At 37.8% G+C, this 13349-nt stretch overlaps 1 protein-coding gene across 12 annotated transcripts in view; it reads right to left on the reverse strand.

Annotated features, from left to right (window-relative positions):
* The window catches only part of LOC134538852 (protein phosphatase 1 regulatory subunit 12A), a 177820-nt gene that overhangs the window by 31442 nt on the left and 133029 nt on the right, over positions 1-13349 (reverse strand). For 11 of the 12 annotated variants that reach the window (XM_063380412.1, XM_063380404.1, XM_063380407.1 and 8 more), the window contains 4 exons: positions 12721-12855; positions 7540-7729; positions 6028-6137; positions 3011-3076 (listed from right to left, as the gene is read on the reverse strand). In XM_063380412.1, the coding sequence (XP_063236482.1) occupies positions 3011-3076; positions 6028-6137; positions 7540-7729; positions 12721-12855 (501 nt within the window). The remainder of the gene's footprint in view (positions 1-3010; positions 3077-6027; positions 6138-7539; positions 7730-12720; positions 12856-13349) is intronic. The other variant, XM_063380410.1, reaches the window with a different exon arrangement.

Raw genomic sequence — 13349 nt, forward strand, 5'->3', positions numbered from 1 at the left:
GAAGTGGCCTTCTTTGCTGCTTGCAGGAAAACACTGCTGAAGTTTTGTTGATAACATGGTCCAGACCTCTTGCATTTGAGAACAGAGATTGACTGGAGTGTTTCTCTCGACATAGATGATCTAAATTCTGTTCTGTTTTTTTTTTTTTTACCAAGCTAAAGAAACGTTCGCATCCTGCATTGCTGTGTGGTATGCTTAAAATGGACAGCATTACCCTTGATATTCTGTCATATTTACAAACCCCTTCAACTCCTTTTGTATGTGATAACTCTGCCCATTTCACATCAATCGACACATCTTTATCCACAACAGCAGAAATGTCATCAATCTGCACATTTGCAAATTGTTTATGGAGTTCATCTATTGCCAAATCAATAGTTTCTTCTTTATTCACCGGCAAGATAATGGGGAACAATTTCACAAAGTAACGCACTGAGGAAAATTGTGCATTTTCAATTCCCTTCAATCGGGCCACTTCTGCATGTTTTATAACTTCACTCTTAAAAGGAAACTTATTAATCATGTAATCACATGCAGTAATGAAATATTTCCTTACTGAGCTGTAGAACACATGTTTCTCTTTGCTTTCAAGCACATTTATTAAAATTGTTGTGTGACTTCCTATCATTAAATCACCATCATCTTTTTGGTTATGACGTAAATGGTACTGTACCTCAAGTAATAGACTGCCCTTCAATACACTAGGTTTAACGAAATGTACAAGAATGTCTCTCAGCAAATTCATTAACAGTTCTCTTAAACTATGTATCTGTGGCTATGCTGCTTGAAGAATTACATTTACTTTCTCAAAATATGGCATAACATGAAGTAGAAAGGCACAAAGAGCTTTGTTCAAATTCGAAGACAGAAACAATTTTTCTTCCCTACTTGCACAAGAATTCTGGTTTTTAAGAACTGGCTTGTCAAACTTCTTATCAGTCAGTGCAATTTTCTTGCTGCTCGAAGCAATTCAGGAGCTAATTCTCTTTTCCCTTGTATCTGGTTTCCTTTTTCTGTGCTAGAACTACTTTGTTTCTTTACACTTAATGGGATTTTGTATGATGTCATACTCACAGACTGGGATGGTTTGTGTGTTACCAACACTTCTTCTTTGAAAAAACTGAGTAATGGTTCCCACTGACAAACAAGTCTTGTCAAACTTCTTGCGAGAGATAACCACCATGTTACAACATGCTTCAGTACCTTTTTCGATTCCTTGCAGTGAAGATCTTGAAATCTAGCAAGTCGTTCTTTTCGTTTAGCACTTTTTTCCATATAATAAAAAATGTCTACTAATATTTAATCCACATTCACTGGCAAACTTGAAGCTGCCTTTTCTGCTACCAAGTTTAATAAATGACATGCACAGCCAATAACCACTATTTCCTCATGCCTTTCTTTTAAAAATGCAGCAACACCATTCTTCTTCCCAACCATCACAGGTGCATTATCGGCACAAAATGCTACACAATGATTCAGTGGTACTCCATTCGATTCTAGCTGCAACAAGATTAACTGACCTATATTCCGCCCTGTAGAATCGCCTTCCAGGTTAGGTATGGAGAGAACTGTACTCACAATTTTACCCTGTTTGCTGTCATAAAATGTGACAACAATAGGGTACAATTTTTTGTTTGTGTCGTTACTCCCGTCTGTTGCAACAGAGAAAGGCCCTATCTGTAGATGCACAACAACTTCAGACAATGTATTACTTGCCATTTCATTCAAAATACAAGTTGTTTTCGTGCGGGCACAAGTGAATTGCTTTGCAATATTTGAGTCTGTGAACATATTTTTGAACAATCCACCAGCATGATCTGCTGCACTGAGTGGGATGTTATGCTCCACTAAAAAGGAAACAAAAAGGCACTCCGCTTTCGTAACGTCCGAATTGGTGTTTTTAGTGTTGAAAAAACTGCTAATTTTCTTGTTCTCTTCCTGACTCTTCACATTCCCAACGTGTTTGGGACAGTTGACGTGTGTGCTTATGTCATGTTTACCACCGTGCGCTATATTAAAATCACACCTACACACTAAACTGAACACAAATTTTTCGCCCTTCTGTGATCTTTGTATACACGGAAATTCCTCACTGTAAGAATCCTTGTATGTTTGGAAGTACTTCTTTATCAGTTTGCTCATTTTTAAAACACGTTAAAAAAACTCATAAAAAGACGCACAAAAATTAAGAACAAAAGTCTTCAAAGAAACACAGGCTACTTATTAACATAAAAATGTATACGATGGAAAAGACCGCGAAACTAGTAAAATATATTTAATTACTCGTCCATTTTCGTATTGGTGTAAGGTATATAGGAAATATAAAAGAACAGAAACAATTAAAACTTTTCGCAATACTTCTACACCATTAATTACAGCTTGCTACGTTCCACCATGTTTGGAAACTAGTGCCTGAGTGGTGTTTGTTTTCCAAACGGACCAGTAACTTAATTTTTGATTCCAATGAGAACGACGATGTCAAGGACAAAGATACTTCTTTGTTTGGCATCTACGTCAACGCTTGTCCCTCTCAACTCTCATGCATAGCCTCGTCGTTACAAACTCGAAATTACCCGTTCATCGAATATTTAAATTTATTAAAAACGTTTCGAAATCCGTAAAAAAAATCAGGGCTCCGTAAAACCGTAAAACAACGCCTCTATCCGTAAATTTTACGGACAATCCGTAAAAGTTGGCAGGTATGTATATACTTTTAAATTGTGTTAATGGTTGGTTTTGCCTGACCAATTTCAAATTCCCTGAGTTTGCCAGGTTTTTCCCTGTCCTGTTTTTAAATACCCTGACTTTTACCAGTTTTCCTGGTGCGGCCATCCTGTTAACTAATAGTAACGACAAGAAATAAAATAACCAACTCCGTGAATGAGACAAAGCCTTAATAACCCTGTTAAAAACACTACACATATTTATGCAACATCCAGGATTCGAAGCTACAACTACTTGCACCTAATTTACAAGCTCCAAGCAACTGCGTCGCAACATGTTTCCTTACCTCATTGTTAATGTTCGATTCACCCTCCGACTTTTCCTGAGACTCTTGCCGCTCAGGATCAAGCTCCTGCAATGCAATTACAATGAATTAGCTATTCAGTATACTCACATTACAAAATATTAGATATGCAGGGTTGTTAGGAATATATGTAGTACATATGCATCAAAGGAATTTTTTGTTGAAAAAAAATTGGGAAGAGGGAGAGTTGCATGGAAGAAACAACATTACATCTAACTTAATTAATTATCAACAGAGGAAAATACCCTTGAAAAATAATAATTATAACGCACAGTGGTTCAGATTAAACATGAAGTGGCGCAAAAAAAAAAATAGAAATGGGCCAATCAACTCTTCAAAAACCATCAAATCCTAAGAATTAAAAAGATTCAATTTTAGAAGTAACAGGTTTTAAGTATAATAAATTCATAAATACCAACCGTAGCCCCCATTTGGTTGATAAGGACAACATCTCAGATATCTACAGAAGATTCCAAAGAAATGTTTGAATTTGTCACCCACTACAATGTTCTGGGAATGTTTGTTAAGCTCTCCAGGAATTAGTTTTAATACAAAGAATTATTTTACTATTATAAAGCTATATTATTCCAGATAAACATATGCCATTTTTATTTTTAAAAAATATTAAAAAATTAATAATATAATACTTAAAAATAACAGTAAACATAAGTAAGTGTGAATGAATATAAACTCATTTTTGTTACAGTTTTTATTTGTACAGTAAGTCCTCTATTTACGTCGTACCGATTTACGTCGTTTCGGATTAACGTCGCTAATGTTTGAGTACTCATGTTTCAATTTAAGTTGTCGCCGATTCACAATAACGTCGTTTACAATGACCGTAAATCTTTATTTTAACCAAAACACCGTATATAATTCGTTTATATTTCTTTGTTTCCTTCGGTAGTTAATTTATGCTATGTAGCGTAAGCTACACGTTCACCGCCTTATCTTATCATACATCATGAGGGACGCTTCCTGCTCTTACGTACAGTATGTACTATAAATCTGTTTTTATATTTCAATCAATAAAGGTAATAAAGCAGCTGGTTAAATAACCATTCTATAAAGCTGAGAAGTACTATTCTCCGTTCACTCTTAGCTGAGTTCTGAAATAAACAAACACAGCCGTATCACTGCGCCACGTCAGCAAGTGATAGGCTGAATTCATCTGGCGCGCCAAGCACTAATTGCAACACACACACTTCAGTACAGTCGGTGCTAATAAAATAACGGAGACGTAATATAACAGGAAGCACCGTAGCACTTTGTTCAGCGTAGGTGGTACATTTGCGAAGAAAAAACTATGCAATTTACGCCTAATAACCGTCTTTACAAAATCATCACAAGTTTTTATAACAGGATACTCAAGTTTCCTTTTCTTCCCGGAAGATGTTAATGTTTCGGTGTCCTGTAATTATTTCCTTGCACGAAGCACACTGCTCTTCGAAACACGCCTAAATTCCTCAGTTAAACTCGCGATATCGTTCACACGACAATCCTTATATTTGTCTGAAAATGTTTTAAAAACATTCAACACAATAGTTTTCCGTGCACTTTTCAAAGGCTTTCCCGTTCTGTGTTTTACAAAACTCGGTCCGACGTCAGTCATAACAAACCGTGCGCGCGCGAATCCGAAATGCAACTGTTGCGCCGGGCATCAACTGTACACTGTACAGTAACTTTTGTCTATGCCACCGTACACACGGCGTCTGCTAACATAATTGTAAGTACATACTTGCTGACACATTAAACTGTATTGGAAATTAATGATGAATCGCTATAATGCTATACATCAACAATTGTTATAAAAAGACAGTGTAAAAATACTTACAAATGGTACGTAACCAAGGGACTATTTCTTGCGCACGAATAATGTGCGCGGCGGCCGGCAGCCAATGAAAATGTTTGTTTACAAGAGGCTTTGTTTATTCCAAAACTCAGGTAAGAGTGAACGGAGAATAGTTGGAATTGTTTCCCACGCTGTCGGTTGTCATTTGCTGATAAAATTGCCCGTTGTCACGTCTGTATGCCAGCGCTTCCGGCCGACCTTGGGCCGTGGCCGGCCGGTGGCATGAAACATGGCTCATTTTGCGTCGTTTCTATTTACGTCGCGGTTTTCAGGAACGTAACCCCGACGTAAACCGAGGACTTACTGTGTTTCCAGTATTAAGAAGACAATGGCCATAGGCTATGTATCATTTTAGATATTAAAAAAATTATGGTTCAATAATATATAGTAATATTTGTAACTAAAACCGGAGCCCTGCATTTTTTTACGCTGAGTTAAAAGTTACCGATATAACGTAGTCGTAAAATATAGGCAATAACGCAAACAAAAATTTATTGACACTAACACTGGCAGAACGCTACTCCCTGTTGCAATCACAATCTTCGCCAGTGCCACCATACATTATCATCATTAAAGGAATTTATATCCTAGAGAGTGTTGCTAGTAATATAAAAACATTTACAATATATATTGATTCTGGGAACCAAGTAATTTAAGAAAAAATTTAAAGTGTTTAATGTTTTAACATAGTTTCATATGTTTATTTTCATGTATATTATTCTTTTTGACCCATTACACCTAGATTCCTATTTAAGAGGTGGATTTGAGTAACTTTTTGAGATAAAAATTTAAGATTTTTAGTTCAAGAAAATTGAGATTCAACAACTCAATAAAAAATTTATAATGATTTTAATATTATAAAGCAAAAACACAAAATTAGATTATGTCTCAGTAATATTTCTGCATACAATTATACACATATTATTAATTCAGCTGCAACTTGTGCTTGGATTGTGAATATAAGACTATAATAACAAAAACTACATTATTTTCAAGAGTTGACAATCTTTTAAAATTTTTTTTGAAAGTGTTTTAAATTCTTATTTAACATTTAACGTTCGATTCATCCAATCATGTTCATTTGCATGAAAACAGACAAAATTTTTCTGATTGTTTACACGACAAACGAGCAGCGAAAAACACTTACATCCATGTCGAGATGGACTACGCCAGTCGACCGTCTCTTGGGTTTACGCCGCCTTTGTATCACCCCTTGCGTTGCCTGTGCATTACGCACCTCGTTTTCTTTGTCTTGTTCTGTCAACAAAATACACACCAAAGCCATGTCACACATGCTTACAAACAAATAAGCCAAGTAAAAGTTAAAAGCAAGTTAAGATGACCAAATACAGCCTACAATGATTAAAAAATTTTTTTCCAATATCAGGTAGGTAATGGTAAATATCCCGGAAAATTAAAATGTAAAATTCAGATTAGCGCAACATGTCTACTTACAGTAAAACGTAACATTTAAGGAGGAAAATATTTTTAAAAATAGGAAAAAAATACCAAGATAAGATTTAAAAAAAAATAGAGTATGTTCCATTTAGGTATTCAACAATGAACATTTGTGCGTCACTTGCTTTTCTTTCAGAAATGTAGGCAGTTGCAGGGAATGGAACACACCCTAATTCATTTGCCAATTTCTTTTCTATGCATATTGGTAATACTGTTTACAATTTTTTTTTTCCCTATTAGTTGACACAGGAAAATATTTACTTATAGTAAAGGTTTTAACTGCAATATATTAAATAATGTTGACTCAAGGAATACGGTGTTATTAATGTAAAAATTTTAATTAACAGTGTATTACGGGCGTGTTAAATAAAATTACAAGGTTTCACTTTTTTCTACTTTTAAGGCCACAAAAATTTTTTAGCGCACGATCCCATTTCAAGCTACGCTCTTGTAAGCAATACTGAAGACTTGAAAGAGACCCCCCCATTCAGGGCTGGATTTAGGGGAGGGCAACCAGGGCGAAAGCCCCGGGGCCTCCACATACGGAGGGCCCCCACAAACCACAATAGACACTTCGGAAAAAAAAATCTTTCAAATTCCAACAAGTAAACATATTTTCCTTTGATATTCTTTTTTCGCTGTTTAACCTTTACCTACAGCACTTTGTACATAAATGATTATATTATTGTTAAAAATTACCAGAAATATTCTCTAACACTAAAATTTTATTTCATATAATTCTTGTCTCCAATTATATTTACGTATGTTTTTTTTTTAAATACTAAGAGAATCTACTTGATTTCACAAAAAAATATTTATTGGAAAACTCGACTGAAAAAAAAATTGTTCTTTTTATTTGGAAAATAATTTGGGGCCAGGGGGCCTCCAGACCTGTAAATCCGGCCCTGCCCCCATCAGTAGCGACACCTGTATTTCACGAATACATTTTGTGTCAAGGTATTTCACAAAATACTGTAGCTTTTCTGCTGTGGTTATTGGCTGAGGTCGGTGAGAGGTGTCGTCCCGCTCTTGACGAGGGCCAATGGGAATGTGGTCACCGGTACTGCTGCACCCTCGCAATTTGGCACGACTCTCAGAAAAAGGCTGCAGTGTTCTGTGAAATGCCTTGCCACGAAATGAAATCGCGAAGTACGGGTGTCCCTACCCATCAGACGGAAGGCAAGAGAGGGAGTGCGGTGACCTTTGTCCTCGGGCGGCCTGCCCTGGCGCCGCAAGGCGATGGTGACCGTGGCGTCGGCGGTGACGCTCTCGACGGGCGCGGAGGTGGGCCTCTGGGCAGCCGCGCCGCCAGCGCCGCCGCCCGCCGCGCGGCGCACATAGTTGGGCGGGTCCTGGACGCTGCTCCGGTTCCGGGCGTCCTCCAGCAGGAACTGCCAACCACACCGACCGGGCACCCATCAACCACCCGCCCCCCGACAGCCCGTCTGCCGAGCCACACCGACGGTGGACCGTGATGGCCGGGGAGGGGGGGAGGGGGGTTCAGGGGTTCAAACACCCCCCCCCCCCCCCCCCACTTAGCACCAAATCTTTAATTAAATTTCTTATTCATCACTCAAACAAATTTCATATTAAAAATTAACAAAAAATTTTTTTACCATTACAATATTTAAATTGAAGTACCGAAAACTGCTAAAATAGCACTATTTTACACCTTAAAATCCAAATTTTCCCCGGGGGAAGACCCCCGGACCCCCCCGCTTTAATACAAGGGAGGGCCATGCTTCTTAACACCCCCCCCCCCCCCCATACACAAATCCTGGCTACGCCACTGGGACTGTGCATTGGTCTTTACCCGTCGTACCCACCATTCAAGTCTCGTGACTTGTTGGTGGGCATGCTACTAATTTAAAACAAAGGGGGGTTTGTCTGTAAAGTCGGTTCACGGACGATAATTTCACGTGGTAACGCCATAGGAAAACATTCATCAAAAAATTGCATACTTTTTTTTATATTTTCAAATATTATTTACAGTTTTTTGCAAATTTAAATTTAAATAATTTTTTTCAATGTAATCAAGAACAATTAGTCAAAAAAGCCCTGCCTTAACCTGTTCGATATTATAGAAGATTTTCTCGCACGGCGGTTGGCCGGTTCTTGCACGCTCGGCTCAGGCGGAACGTGACAATTTTTTGTGCGTGCTGCCGGCGTTCAACGATTTATAAGACGTTATCACGTCAATAAATAAAATAATAACAGCATAAAAAATACCATTTTTTAACTCAAGCATAATTTCAAATTTGGATCTTGATACATAAAATATATTTTTTATAGCTACACAATATAACTTAAAAATATACATTATATTTTACAATAGACTCTTTACGAAGCATAATAAGACCCCTATCATTAGGGACACCAGAAAATGGTAAATAAAATTGACCGAAAGCAGTGTTAAAATAGACAAAAGCAATGCAAAAATTCTGAATAAAACATAAAAGCTGTGCAAAAAATAGGCGTGAAAAATTTATGTCAGTTCTAAAATTTCCAAATAAAATTTTCAGTTTACCTTTCACTCCCTTAACATTTGTCGTCTGTACTCTACGAATGAAAAAATTACAAAATAAATATTTTAATTTTTTTTATCTCCTAACATTTTTTTTAAATCATATTCGAGGGTGACATTTTAATACTTGAAGTATTTTACTGTTTTAACGAGTGTTTAGGTTGTATTAAGTAAAAGTACTGTGAAATTGTGTGAATGGTTGGTTAGGTTGCTACATAAAAAATACTGTGAAATAATGTGAATGTTTGGTTAAGTTAGCTATATTAAAAAAACACAATAAAATAGTAAGTAAGTTAGGTTAGGTTAAGTTACCTAGGTAAATTTCAAATTGATGTTTCAGATTATTTTACAGTGCTTTTAATGTAGCTGAACAAAACCTAACCGATCACACACACTAATTTTTTTAAGTAGTTTCAATATAGCTATGTTGTGGTGTGAACTCCTCCAAAATGTCAATTACTGGCTTTAGAGACTCGGAGCAGTGTGTGAGCAACGCATCCCTGATGGAGTAGGCAGTCCGCTCACCTGGTGGAGCGCGTGCCTGGGAGTTATGGGACCCGCAACGCAAATATCTGCAACGTGGACACTTTCAATCCGTAATTCTGATTGGTCGCGATTCTCTGCGGCACAACCGCCCATTCGCTGTTCACCAGGCAGAACAGAAGCAGAACACCAGCAAGAACCACGAGTGAGACGGGAGTACACCGGACCTGACAATCTGCGTTCACGTGATGCCGGGCGACGCACGGACGTGACCAGAGAAGAAACTTTACGTACGTGTCCTACACAGAGTTACCCAAGGCGTACAGAAGATTACTACTAGCTCGCTGTAGGAAAGGTTTTGATGGAGATTAAAAACTGACGAAAACTAGCTTCTATTGCGCAGCTTAGGTTCCCTCCTCCCTTCTTTGCGACAGAGAATTTCCGTCACTCCCCTCTCTGTCGCAAAGAAGGAAGGGGGGAACCTAAGCTGCGCAGTAGAAGCTAGTTTTCAACGGTTTTTAATCTCCCATCAAAACCTTTCCTACAGCGAGCCAGTAGTACGTGCTGATTGAAGAAGTGACAAGGTATAGTGACTGTCATCAGATAGCTAGAGGAAGGCTGTATGACGGAGTACTACGAACTGGACAGGACGCAGTGCGTACGAAGAGGTGCTGTTGATGCCAGAACGCGGTACGCGACGCTACAGGCAAATATTTGGACTTGGTGGTGTGTTACTGAAACGTAACAAGATGTAAGGAACGGTAGGCACTAGAGCACAGTCCTGCTCTACGAGGGAGACGAAGGTGGAACGAAGAGGATGTTGCCAGGAAGGACTGTCCAATACGCGCCTACCAGTAGCTGTCCTAGGGAAGGAAGAACCAGCTCGTTCCAGAGAAGGGAGTCAGCGAAAAAGTGGACGGCCAGTTTCCCGTGGCAACAGAGAGGCGGACTGGATGCAGTGGACCGCAACACGAGAACGAGGCCCGAGTTCATGACTTCAAACCACAGCGAGCCACGAGCGACACCCACGCGAATACAGACGGCTGCATGATTAAAAGGCAAGTGACGGGAACATGCAGCGGGGTCTGCCGCGCCAAAGTATGTGCTTATATTCAAACTGCAGCCAAGACCATAAACTATAAGGAATACTGTAAATTTTGTGAATATTTAAATGTTGGCATTATTTCTATTATATTTAATGGAAAAAATGTTGGTACATGTAAGTTCTAGTTGTCAATAATAATATATGCCTCAAGTATATTTAATAATTTAATTGTGAAACATAATTCTTGTTGAAGTAACATACACAATGTATTTACCCATAATATTTTGAACATCCAACCTCTTAAATTAGGGCCCTTTAATGTTTAAGTTTGTTTTGGATACCACATGCCTGCGTGTTCTTAGTTGTCATTCATATTGTTGCCAGCGCTAGTGTGAACTCGGCTTTTCACAGACAAGCCAGAGCGTCTAACGGCTAGGGTTCCTACTGCTACAAGTTCACTTGGCGCAGTTTTAAAAATGCTGATGTTTATAACCCAACTTGGGGAAGATAATATTGTTAATAAATGTGTGCAGCGAATAAAAGCATACCTTGCATTGAAACATTTTTTTTTCAGTCTCGAAAAGATGGAAACCCTGACACTGTAGATTTATCGTCGTTAAATCCGCAAGTAAACAGTGAGCCCCCAATGTCACCCTCAATAGCTAATCAAACCCAACCAACTATTTTCACGATATCCAGTATTTGTAATATGTATATATACCTATTCTAATCACTCGTAGTAGTAAAATACTTGAAGTATCACAGCACCCTTTAAAAAAATTATTGCAAAAAAAAAAAAACAGGAAAAAAAACTCTTTAGGCCTACAGATTTACTATGCGAGCATCTCCATACTTATCATGAAATTTAATCAAAAAACTTAAAATAACTTACTGTTCAATCATGAATACAACATATTTGGTACTAAATATAGCAGTAAACCAACTATCATTTGGCATAAGCAGGACAGAACCTACACAAAATGTACATTTCAAGACTATGTAATATCAACTTAAGTAAATACAAGCAAAGGGACCTGGTAAAACGTAGGTACATAAAAACACATTAAGAGACAGTTTCCTCACACCATTAACAATTATTTCTTGGCATAGCTATAAAATTAAGAGAACGTGAAGTGTAAACAAACAAGAAGATAGGTAGGTTATGTCCGAATTTATTTTTCACATTTATTCGCAAGTCTCTCGGGAAATAAAGCTTTTCTCCACCTGAAAAAGACTGCATTTTTTGAGTAACGTCAAGTATTTAAGAAAAGTTACGTAAAAGTTGGTATGAATAAAATATGCGTAGTAGTTTCTCTTGCAAAACAAAGCCATTTCCCTTTCACAATAAATATCAAAGATATGAAGATACAAGATGTAACTTGGTGTTCTACGCACAACATAAATATTGATTGGCACTGTAGTAGAAAAAAAATACTTAGTTCAAAATATCGAAAAACTTAATTGAAATTTGTTTTCTGTGTTACAAATCTATGACACAGAGTCACTTTTCTGAAATGGTGTCAACTCGTGGAAACAGCTGAATTTCATGCCAAATTTTGTCTTCCCAAAGAAATGTTTAATTTTCGCAAAATCTTTAAAACCGGCATATTTGATCATTTATCGCAAAATTTAATGGTTGTTCCTACTCATAATTGAGGAATGGTGAACGGTGTATTAGCTGCAGTCTTTTAACGACCCGTGTGGGATTCGCAAGACCGATGCCTGAATGATTACCACTGGCTCAAGATAATCAAGCACATGTCAGAGAAACAATTGTCCAATCACACGAGACGTAGAAAGGCAGATACTTTTAGACAGAAATGATGTAATCTTTATAATATAATCGTATTAAAAAAAAATTAAGATACTTCACATTTTCAAACTAGAAACCTAGTGAAAAATTGCTAACACACTACAGCTCACATAAAAGAACCTGTTAATGGAGAGAAAAAAAAAAAAATACTTGACATACAAAAGGCTAAGCAAGAGGAAAAAAACAGTACATCAGCTACCACAAACGACCAATACTTTATAAATAAATACACACAGATACATCACCACTTAAATATTCAATACACATCAAACAATATTTTCAAAACTAACAAGCTAACAACATGTATGCTACAAACTACTTGGTACATACATGACACGACACTGCTGTAATCCATGCAAACACACACACACACGATCTAGGTTACCTGTGACACGATGCGTACAGAAGGTGTGGCACAAAGCATGCATTTAAGTAGCGGGTGCAAAGATGCGGTGCAAAAACGAGGTGCACAGAAGTGCGCGCGGAAACGAAAACGGCAGCCGGGGAAAGGACACACCTTGCTGCGGTCCACATTATCAACTCTGAGTCTCCACGAGGGACGGCGTTCCTGCGCGGGGGCCCCCTCCTCGTCCTTACCCGAGGCCGCGGTGATGGTCGCGGTGATCGACGGGGAGTTAGCGCTCACCGCCGGCTGTACAAACCAACCGTCGCTGCTTCACAGCCTCCTCGCCACACACAGCTACCGCGCTGCTGCCAGCAACTGACCAATGGTGCTCCGCTCAAATGTTACACCCGCTTTAGCAGGTATGTCATTAAAAAGCAAAAACATTGTTCCCACAAAAAAAAAAAAAAACTAGACACTCCGAATTAAAAACGACAGCTGTAGGAAGGAAAAAAAAAAAACATTATACAGGAATCTTCACAAAATAGTTTCAAAAAATGGACAAAAAAATAAAAAGAACTAAGTACAAAAACAATGGATGGACTATGTTAAAAAAAAAAAAAAATCCTCATGGAAAGGCCGTGTTGAATATCAGTGGAAATTCAAACTACACAAAAAAAAATTATAAACAGCATTTTTAAATTAAGAAAAAAAAATATATTAATGACTGGATTCACAATCTTCACAATCATCACAATCGTATATTTAAAAATCCAAAATATTATGAACAAAGTGCTTAAAGA

Source organism: Bacillus rossius, chromosome 14, assembly GCF_032445375.1.
Source record: "Bacillus rossius redtenbacheri isolate Brsri chromosome 14, Brsri_v3, whole genome shotgun sequence".
Lineage (NCBI taxonomy): Eukaryota > Metazoa > Arthropoda > Insecta > Phasmatodea > Bacillidae > Bacillus > Bacillus rossius.